This window comes from Dipodomys spectabilis, unplaced genomic scaffold (genome assembly GCF_019054845.1).
Source record: "Dipodomys spectabilis isolate Male_0828 unplaced genomic scaffold, ASM1905484v1 ptg000163l, whole genome shotgun sequence".
NCBI classification, from domain to species: Eukaryota; Metazoa; Chordata; class Mammalia; order Rodentia; family Heteromyidae; genus Dipodomys; species Dipodomys spectabilis.
In genome coordinates this window covers 18,996,072-19,006,799 of record NW_024870840.1, presented here as the reverse complement: position 1 = coordinate 19,006,799, position 10,728 = coordinate 18,996,072, and the positions used below count along the sequence as shown (strand labels likewise).

The 10,728-nt window shown below is 59.1% G+C and overlaps 1 protein-coding gene across 1 annotated transcript; it reads right to left on the bottom strand.

The window, feature by feature from the left end:
* Positions 1–339: 339 nt before the first annotated feature.
* On the bottom strand, positions 340–9,950 carry Rasd2 (RASD family member 2). The gene is made up of 3 exons (XM_042693285.1): positions 9,795–9,950; positions 5,596–5,875; positions 340–1,609 (listed from the first exon to the last, which is right to left on the bottom strand). The coding sequence occupies exons 2-3, from the start codon at positions 5,864–5,866 to the stop codon at positions 1,080–1,082; spliced, it is 801 nt and encodes a 266-aa protein (XP_042549219.1). The 5' UTR covers positions 5,867–5,875; positions 9,795–9,950; the 3' UTR covers positions 340–1,079.
* Positions 9,951–10,728: the final 778 nt, after the last annotated feature.

Sequence of the window (10,728 nt, the reverse complement as noted above, 5' to 3'; positions counted from 1 at the left end):
GTGATCCTCAGATCTCAGCCTCCTGAGTAGCTGCATGACAGGCGTGAGACACCAGTGCTAGCAAACTTCATTATATTGAAGGAGATTAGATGTATTTATTCGGAACTGGGAACAGGGACGGGGTGGGGGGGCTTTGGGGAGCAGGTTCAAAGCCCAGCACACCCAGCTGGGTGTGTGGGGCCCACCAGTGGGAGCTTTCCTCCACCCTCCCTCATCTCCCTGAACTAACTGGGCTTGTCTCCTTCCCCCCCGATCCTCAGTCATCCTGTCTGAGAAATGGGAGCAGGAGAGGCCCCCAGCACAGCTGTGGGTAACTGTGCTGCTCAGTATGGGCTCAGCATCCAGCCCCAGACGACCCCAGCACCCTGCCTGGGACAGACAGGGACTCGGAACTGGAATGGGGCTGCAGAAAGGTGGTATGGCGGGTCACTAGGCTCTAGGGGGTGCAAACAACCTGGGTCTATGGCTAACACAACCAGGAACAGCTTCAAAACGACAAGCACACGTCACGTGGGCGGGACGGCAGAAGACTGGCGCAGGACCAGTCTCAGTCTCAGAGATGCAGCACACAGGCCACCGGCTCCATATTGGGGCAGCCCAGGGGCCAAGCAGGAGGGCTGAGTGGACGTGACTGAGCAGAGGGGGGAGCTGCAGGCCGGGAGGGAGCCCCTCCCCATCCGTGTCCACGCCGACCCCACCAGGGGAGCAGGAGGCCGCTCGTGTCTGGATGTCCGGTGGTTTTGTCCGGATCTGTATCAGGAGGCTCCGTGTGACACAAGGCTCCTGGCCTCTCTGGCATCCATGTTTCTCCCAACTTGAGCCTCTGGGTCAGCGCTGACTTCTCCTCAATTGGCCTCCTGTCCTCGAAGATCGGGCCTCCCGTGGAGGCCAGGGCCACAGGGAGCCAGGGACAAGAGGCCTCAGGGAAGAGACACGAAGGCAGGAGGGTGGACGGAGCATCTTGGGGCCTCTGGGCTGGTCCCCCAGGGCGCCCATGGCTGGGGGAATGTGGGCAGCGGGCATCTGGGGCCACCTCCCTGAAGGCACTGCCCCGGGGCCCTCCCCAGCGTCCCTGCCGCTCACTGGATGGCACACTTGTCCCTCTCTCGGGCCTGGCCCTCTCGCAGGACCTTGGCCTTGATGTACTTGAGGTCACTGTTGACGCTGGGGCGGCGGGCGAAGGGCGACACCATGCCGTAGGCATCCATGTCCTTGACGCGGCGGATGCAGAAGGGCCGGGGGTGGAAGGCGTCGCCGTACTGCACGGAGATCTTGCGGTGCAGCGCGGGGCTCATCTCGTGCGGCAGCTTGGCCATGCTGAACAGCACGTAGAACATCTCGTCCACGTTCGTGTTCTTCTTGGCCGACACCTCGAAGTAGGCACAATTCTCGTCTCCAGACACCAGCAGCTCGGCCTCGGTGCTGGGCACCTGGCGGCACAGCTCGCTGTGGTCACTCTTGTTGCCGCAGATGACCATGGGCAGCTCCGCCGCCTCCTTCGTCTTGTTCTTCAGGCAGGACTTGACCTCCAGGATCTGCTTCTGGAGGCGCTTGACCTCGTCAAAAGACTCCCGGCTATCCAGGCTGAACACCAGGATGAAGACGTCACCTACAGAGAGAGCCCAGCGGGTGAGTGACAAGCGGGGCCCGCCCCTGGGCAGTTCCTGGGCCAATAAATGGCCGTGATTGCCCCCAGCTGTCAGAGCAGGAAGTTGAACCAAGGGGTTCAAACCCTCATTCGTGGCTCATGCACAAAGCAGCCCAGCTCAAATAGGATCAGCCCACCTGGCACTTCCTGTGGACTTTCACAGACTATGAGACTATTCGCCACGCATGGTGGCTCACGCCTATACTCCTAGCTACTCAGGAGGCTGAGATCTGAGGATCATGGCTTGAAGCGAGCCTGGGCAGGAACGTCCTTGAGACTCTCATCTCCAATTAAGCACCAAAAAGCCAGAAGTAGAGGTGTGGAGCTCAAGTGATAGAGCACCAGCCTTAAGCTAAAGAGCTAGGAGATTGGCACCCTGGCCCTGAGTTCAAGCCCCAGAACTGGTGCACACCTGTGCACAACCACACCCCCGCCCTATGAGGATAACAATGATCGGCCAGCTGTGCAAGCTGGGGTCTTGCCCAGCGCACATGCCCAGAGCCTGCTGTATACCTGACACAGTGGAATCCGGCCAATACCGGTGGCCGCAGTGTGGTAGCACGTGTTGGGCGGGGGGAGGTGTGGATCACATCTGGAATTCCTCTGTTTACCAGCCATGCAGCCTGGAGCAGGGCCCTACCAACTCCCGAGCCCTCGGTGTCCCCATCTGCACCAGCTGAATGCAACATGGCCTGGCGGGGCTCTTTGAGGGCTGTCACAGATAACAAAGGCAGGGTGGCTCCCTGCCTTTCCAGGCACTGGTAACGGCACCTGGTACCTACTGGGTACCCAGCACCCATTCCACCCCTGATACTTCATAACACCTCCACGGGGAGATGTTCCTACTTTCCTGTGAAAGGTGAGCAAAACCAGACTCAGAAGGGGCAAGCAACCTGCCCAAGATCACACAGCTTCACTGTGGCTAGGACAGGGCTACAACTCCGCCCAATGCTGGCTTCATGCTGGCGCACAGGCCGTGTTCTGGGGCTTCTGGAGCAAATCATGGGATGAACAAGAGAATGTGGCCCCCATTACCCATACTACCCCCTTCCAAGGCCCACCTACGTCCACCGGAGCTCACGGCCTCCCTCAGACCCGGCTCTTACTGCAGAGGGGCTGGGAGAGGGGAGGGTTCAGAACCTGAACAGCTTCACCTCTATGATCTCATTTGCCTAGCCTCTCCCTCACTTTTGCTTCCGGGATACTGGGGTTTGAACTCAACACCTCACACTTGCTAGGCAGGTGTTTCTACCACTAGACCCTCACACTCAGCCCCTTAGCTTTAGTTATTTTTTGGATAAACGATCCATGTTTCTTTTTCTTTGCTTCTCCTAACCAGCTCCTGAGTAGCTGGCATTACAGGTCCACACCACCACAACTGGCCCCATTACTTAACTTTCAACAACCCCATGTGTGTAGACCCAAAGCTGCTTGGGGGCAGTGGTGGGGACAGGCAAGCAAAGCGGGGCCTGGGACTCGGGTACCAGTCTGCACCCCCAGGGAGAGAGCAACACCCTAGTTTCTGGGCCCCAGAGCTGCTTCTGGCCCCCCTGAAAGGCACACACCACACTCGGACCAGTGTTCTCGTCAAGGGCAAGCTCTGGACAGCAGGAACCGGGGACTGGCCCCTGCCGCCCGTCTCCCGGAGCCTGCCTGCGGCGGCTGAAGCTGTTCTCAAAGGCACCAGTAAGGGAGCTTCAGCCTGCCAACCCCATCAAAGCCAGGCTGATCTCAGGGTCTCTGAGGACTCAATATTCAAACACGAGGTTGCAGGTGCCAGGCATCAGGGCCTGCCCTGGCCTCACAGCCAGTCCGCAGCCAGAGGGAGAGCTTGGCCATGAATGGCTCTCAGAATTTCCTGAGTCCCGGGCTCCAGGTTGGGAAAAGAGGCCCAGGCTTGGGAGTGAGCAGAACAGCGGCAGTCCTATGTGCTCAGAATGTTGCTGCGGGCTCTGGCTGCTGCCGGGAGGCAGAGGGGAATGGCGACATGGTTGCAGAAGGCCCACACCACGCCGATGGAGCCCCACTTCTAGGAAGGTAAGAGCTGGGGAGGGGGCCCTGGCCCAGGGCTCTGGCCTAACATAAAATATAGACTAATGTCTCTTTATATCAGAGGCCACTCAGACCCCTCCCAACGGCTGGGAGAGCTACCCACACGCAACACTGAGCTTGCGCTGGGTGCTGCTGTCCCCCAACCCTCCCGGACCCTTTATCCTCACAGCTCTACCAGGGAGTGAGGCCAGGCCCACTGATAGGACACACAGCTGTCTCCAAGTGACAGATCCAAGATTTGAACCCAGGCCCAGCCAGCGATCCTCTACTTGTACATTCCATCTCCAAAATCTGAGGACAATCAGGAACACCAAGGGAGGTTTGGCAAGGAAGGCCTGGAGGAGGGAGCCCGCCCATCACCCATCAGAGAGGGTTGGGCAGGGCACAGGTCTGTTTGGTTTTAAGGTACTGGGATTTGAACACAGGGTTTCACACCTGCTAGGCAGGTGCTTAACTAACCACATCCCCAGTCCACTTTCCCTTTAGTTAATTTTCAAGTAGGCACTCTCTCTCATTTTTTCTTTATAGCCCAGGTCTGCCCTTAGACCAAGTCCTCCAACCTCTAGCCTTCCTCATAACTAGGATGATAGGAATGCTCTACCATACCCAGCTCGTTGGTTGAGGTGGGGGAAATCTCTCAAGCTTTTTTTCCCAAGCTGGCCTCAAACTATTATCCTCTAGATCTCGGCCTCCAGGGGAGCTGAGAATACAGGTAGGTGTGAATGACCACACTTGCATGGCAAGCATTTCTTGTGGGACTTTCTAAGTTGGCAGTTGTCTGGATGATGGTTAGCGAGGTACTTGCCCTAGGGAAAAGGGACATGATTGTGTGCCCACATCAAGCACACTACAAATGCCAGCTCCATTTAAGACCAATGATTACAGAGCACTTAGCTTCTGCTCATCAAGCACCTGAAAGATTCCTCAGCTACTTTTACCAGCACCGTTGAGCTTCTGTCTAATGCAATGAGAAACAGGCCTGGGGAGACAGGGTCACTAGCCCCAGGGCCCCAGGAGGCAGTGGACCCAAGACTAGGCCCCGGGCAGTGGGGTACAGGGACCCACTCTCTCACCTACCACATTCAACCACCTGAACAGCCTTGCTGGGCGCCAGTGGCTCACGCCTGTCATCCTAGCTACTCAGGAGGCTGAGATCTGAGGATCATGGTTCAAAGCCAGAGGGGCAGGAAAGTCCATGAGACTCTTATCTCTAATAAACCACCAGAGAACCAAAAGTGGCTCTGTGGCTCAAGTGGTAGAGTACTAGCTTTGAACTGAAGAGCTGAGGGACAGCGCCCAGGCCCAGAGTTCAAGCCCCAGGACAAAAAAAAAAAAAAAAAGGAACAGCCAAGGCCATGTCACCAGGAGCCCCTGGGCCCCACCGTGGCCTCCACCTTTCCCTGTGGTGGCCCCCAGCAGGGCAGAGGCCATGGGGGCTAGCTCAGTGTTGGCCCCCAGAGCCTGGCCATGCTTCTACCTGAAGCAAGTTCCATAACCCCCCTGGCTCGGGCTCCCTGCTTGTGGAATAATGGTAGATCACACAGGGAAGCTTCCAAGTGGCAGGGCCAGGATTTGAACTCACCTTCTAAGTGGGCTATGAGGAGTCAGCAAAGCCATATAAGTGCAGGGGAGCACCAGCCACTGCATCTCAGCTCTGCCAACACCCCCAGCCCCTGCCCTGGGCCCGGCCCCCAGATCACTCTGGGAGGACAGCAGGCCACCATCCCCTGGTAGAAAGCCAGTGCAGCTTCTACTAACCTGACCAACACCACAAGGACCAGCAGGAAGTCCTCAAGCCTCCACAAAGCTGCCCAGCCCACAGGCCCACGCCTTGCCCTGCAGCCACCCCACGCACGCACGCACGCACACACACGCACACACGCGCGCGTGCTCACCTGTGAGGATGGACAGCCTGCGCATGGCAGGGAAGGGGTGGTTGCCCGAGGTGTCCAGGATGTCCAGCTGGTACATGTCGCCCCGGATGTTGTAGACCTTGCGGTGGAAGTCCTCGATGGTGGGCGTGTACTGGTCCTCGAAGCGGCCATTCAGGAAGCGAGAGACGATGCAGCTCTTGCCCACCCTGGAGGCGCCCAGCACCACCATGCGGTACGAGTTCTTGGCAGGCACGCTGAGCGTGCAGCTCCCGCTGGACAAGGTCTTCATCATGGCTCGGGGCTGCAACAAGAATGGGGGGGGGTGCGTCAAGAAGCTTTGGCCTGGCCCTGCCCCTGCTGCCCCCTGTGCAGGCCCCATCTAGGGCTCAGGCTTCTGCCTGTAAAACGGAGACGTAAAGCCCCTGTTCTCTAGAGACCCCAGCTTCCAGCCACTCGTCCATTCATTCATGCGTTAATCCCCTCCTCTTTCTTTCTCTCTCTCCCATGACAACCGTCCTCACAACCCCAAGGACTTCTGCTTCTGGGGGAATCCAGAACTTTCTCTGAGAGCTTCTTTTGGCTTTGTGGAAGAGGCAAAAACAAACCCAAGCTCGAGATGCAAAGTGGGGCTCAGCAAACCACCCTGGCTCCGTCAAGCCCAGGCTCAGGCCCACCAAAGGCCATCCACCCCCCAGCCAGCCCTCTGCTGGCTCAGCACTGAGACCCCCAGACCCTCCAGGAAGTCACCCAGGCAACCAAGCTAGGCTGAGATCTAAAGGGCACCCTCAGGACTGCATAGAACACGGTCCAGCTGACATAGCGACCCCTTGGGAGGTCAAGACAGGTTGAGCAGGTTGGTCCCCGCACAAGGTGCCCAGCTGAGTGCATCCCAGAGGAAGGAAGGGGTTTCTCTAGGTAGCCCCCTCTCTCAGAGAAGGCCCTGCTCCTTGATTCCAAGGGCCCTACTGCTAAATCTGGTCCCCACCCTGGGAGGCCCCAGGTGAGCCTCCAGAGCCTCTTCCAGCATTGTCCAACATCATAATTGTCTATCTACCCTGCGGCTGAGTGTGAGGTGGCTATGAGGTAGGAGACATCCTGGGCACATCTCCTGTCCTGCGTCCACATCTGCTCATGGCAGCCCAGGACCCTGGTGCAGTGAAATGCTCTCAAAAAATACCACTCAGAGGCTGGGGGCCAGGGGCTCACGCCTGTAATCCTAGCTACTCAGGAGGCTGAGACCTGAGGATCGAGGTTCAAAGCCAGTCTGGGCAGGGAAGTCCGTGAGACTCTTATCTCCAATAAACCACCAGAAAACCAGAAGTGGCGCTGTGGCTCAAGTGGTAGAGCACTCGCCTTGAGCTGAAGAGCTGAGGGACAGCACCCAAGCCCAGAGTTTAAGCCCCACGACCGACCAAAAAAACAAAACAAGACAAAAAATTACTGCTCAGAAATGCCCTCACCATGGCCTTTGTCAATGGCATAAAAAAAAAAAAAAACTCCCATCCCAGCCAACGCTTGGCTAAAACTTGACCTCAGTGAATGAACTGCGAAGAGACTGCACCCCACACAGACCCCAGGCCTGGAGCCATAATGATGCTTCCTCAGGCCAAGTCCAGATGTGTGCCAAGCACAAAGCAGCAACACTGGCTGGGAAGAAGAAAAAAAAAATCAACTGTTTGTTTTGCAGTGAATCTCCGTCGCAGGCGCCTGCGCCTCAGCCCCCAGGAAGCCCAGGGGGCAGGGGGCAGAATGCCGAGGCTCAGGGAGGTTGAGCTGCTTTGCTCCAGGTCCTCCGCCAGCAAAAGCAGCCCAGAGGGCTCTGACCCCAGGTAGTCACCCTGTGGAATCCCACCTCCCCCGTGAAGCACGGGATATTTTCTAACATGTCCACACGGCCTCTGAATTCATGCCAAAAGCCAACTCACGTAAAGCCCGTGGGACTGTACCCAGAAGGTGCCCAAGAGACCATCCTTGATGAATGAAAAAGCAAGTCGACTCTGCCTCTCCCATCACCTCTACCCACCTGGCTGGCCTGGGGCTAGCCTAAAAAGCCACCACCTTACACACACACACACACACACACACCAAGAATGGCCCTGCTGTGGAACCAGTGACTGAGTTCACTTAGGAATCAAGACAGAAAGCAGACAAGGGAGAGAGACAAGCCAGAGAGACTAACAATAAGAAGCAAGAGTTACAGAGGGCAGAGGGAGGCTTTCTTATCTGAGAGGATTGGGTCTTCACATGGCCCCAGCCACGTGGGGCTGAGTGAAACACCACACACCTAGCTGCCAGGTGACAGCCAGCATGTCGGTGGCTCCGCCCCCTGCTCCTCTTTCCTTCTCCTTCCCCACAGGAGTGCTGAGTGGAGGGGAAGCCTGTGGGGCAAATGTCTCCCCACATCTTCCTGCTCCTAGGCCTCTGATCCCACAGTGAGAGGCAAGCGGGACCAGTCTGGGGCTGGGGAAAAGGGGGAGCTCTAGAAGCTCAGGTCCCATCTCAGAGGTCCAGCCAGAGGGAATGTTGAAGGAGGGATGTAAATGCAAAGCCAGAGGCTGCCACCTGGACCCCAGGACCGTTCCCAGGGCAGCTGGGCGGCAGAATCTTGAGGCTGGCTGAGGCCGTGCAGGGGAGGGGGCCTCCCACCGGCAGACACGGCCACAGGTGTGTGCACGCCTTATTCCTGCAACTTCACAGCAGTCTGGGCCCTCCTGACTCCTGGGGACACTGGTGCTCAGAGACGGTGAGCCGCTTGTCCCAGTTCACACAGCGCATGCCTGGCTGGGCTGGGACTAGAACCAGGAGGCTGGCCGCCAGAGCCTGGTCTTACCTCTATGAGAAGAAGCCACCCCAGGCCAAAACTGGAGTCTTTTTCCCAACAGTGTCTGACTCAGTGAACTCTCAGCTGGAGCGAGCGGGGCCTGACCCCTGAGGCATACTCTATCCTCCTAGCCATTCTCCCTACAGGCAGCTGGGGACAGGCAGCTTGCCCAAGACTCTTTGAGACCCTGCCAGCCCGCTCCTGGCCAGTGCCTCTATGGCTCATTCACCTTCAACTTCCTCCTTCTCTGTGTGTCCCTGCTGGAGGCTGGGAGGATCCAGTGGACAAGGACATGGCCCTTGGTGTGTAACACACAGCCTGGTTCACTGCCCTGCCCGCCCCCCCAGTCCCTCTGTGGGGCCCATCCAGCCTCTGTGCACACACAATGCAGTCTCTGGCCTCCACGGAAGAGTCCTGGGGACTTTTAAAACCCATCCTCACCACCCTGGGTAGCAGACACCGGCTCTAACTGACCAATTCTGCCACTGGCCAGCTGTGAGCTAGTCTAGCGGCCTGAGACACAATAGGAAGTCCAGATGGGAGGCCCAGAGGCTCCCCTGGGCCTTCTCAAGTGTGGGCTTCCTTTCTTCGGGGTACTCTATGGGCAGCTGTGGGCTGCCTGGCTGTTCCAGGAAGAATAGGAGAGCAGGTAGAGGCCTTTTGAGAACCCCATCTTGTCACTCTGATACCAGGGAAAGCCTGAATCAGAGACTCAGGAGTTGGTCATCCCAGCCCTGTTTCCCTTCCATAAGGTCCTGGACAATGTCCTCTGTCACCCTCCCAGGGCTGAAGGTAAAGGGAAGAGAGAAGAGGTGCAGGAACACCCCCCCAGAACTGCAGGGGGTGGGATGGGGGTGTCCAGCTGGGTACAGAAGCCTTTCCCAGGAACAGAATTATCCAGCAAACTCACTCTCCCATGCAGAAGCCTAGAAAAAAAGCTCAAGGGACTGTGGGTAAAGAGTCTTGACTTCCTTGGGGGGGGGGGGGGGGACCACCAAATCATCCCAACAGCCCTCCATCTAGGTACATTGATATGTCTCAGACATATCAATGTGTTTGGCGAAGGTTCGGTGCCTCTTTCCCCTGAGCCTCAGTTTCCCCTTTTTAAAACAGGCTTCCTCTCTTAAAAGCTCCTAGGTAAACTCAACCCAGTACAGAGTGCAAGAGCAATGAATCTCTTTCCCAGCACAATAAGGGGTCCTGGGCCCTGCCTGGCAGACTAGTTTAACTCTCTCTACGTGGGGCAGGAGGCCTGCAATCCCTGCACACAGTAGGCTCACAATTCAAGTTTTCCTAGTAAGAGCATCTCAGAGCTCTCCTTTCCTCCTCCTGACGAGTCCGGGGCTGCCCCAACTTCACCCAGCTCCCCAGATCTGCCGGGCGGGGGGGTCTCTCCTACCTGGGACCGGCGGGCCGGGCCCCTGGCACGGCTCGGAGGGCTGCCGGAAAGCGCCTGCAGGTGCGGGGAGCCGCCGGTAGCCCCGGCTGCCGAGCCGCCCGGCGTCTGCGCCGTCCGCGCCGCGGGCTCCCGGGTCACTGCGCACAGATCCGGATCCTCCTCCTCTGCGCAGCTCGGGGCGCCGGGCTGGGCTCGGCTGGGAGAGGGGGAGCGCGAATTCGGGGCCCCATGGGTGGGCTCCGAGGGCTCAGCAGGGCTCGGGCGCTGGGCGGGCTCCGGCTCGCCGTCGCCGGCCCTGCCCTGCCCGGACCCCGGGGCCTCCGGTTGAGCCAGGTGCCCGGAGGCTTGGGGACGTTGGATACGGAGATTCCCCACCTGGGGCTCAGGCGCCAGGGCGGGGGGGGGGGGGGGGGGGGGGGGAGCCGGGATTGAAGAGCCGTCCGTGAAGCCTCCGGAGGCCTTTGCGGGGTGGGGTGGGGGGTGGCTGGGGTGCGAGACCCGGGATAGCGAAGCCGCCTGGCGGCCTACGCGACCTTCTCCTCGGGTCCCCGAGGGGGTCGCCCGGGTGGGGTACAGGGGTGCTGCGCGCCGGGCCCCGGAGCCCGGCCTCCTCCGCCGATCGCAGCTGCCGTAGCCGGCTCTGCGCAGGAGGGACGGCTCCCTTCTCCTCGCCCGGCGATGCCAGCCGCCGAAAGCGGAGCAGGCGTGTGGGAGGGGGCCTCGAACGCCGCCCCGGGGCTCCGCAGCTCCCAGCGCGCTTCGAGCCGGCGCCGCCCCCCACTTCACCCTCCCGGGCCCCCCAGGGAGGAGAACTTTCTGCCGGCCCCGTTCCTCTCTCTCTCTCTCTCTCCTCCGCAGACGACGCCCCTCTTTCCCCGCGCTGGGAAGTGGAGGTGGCGGAGATGCTCCCTAAAGTGACTGCAGCCTGCACAGC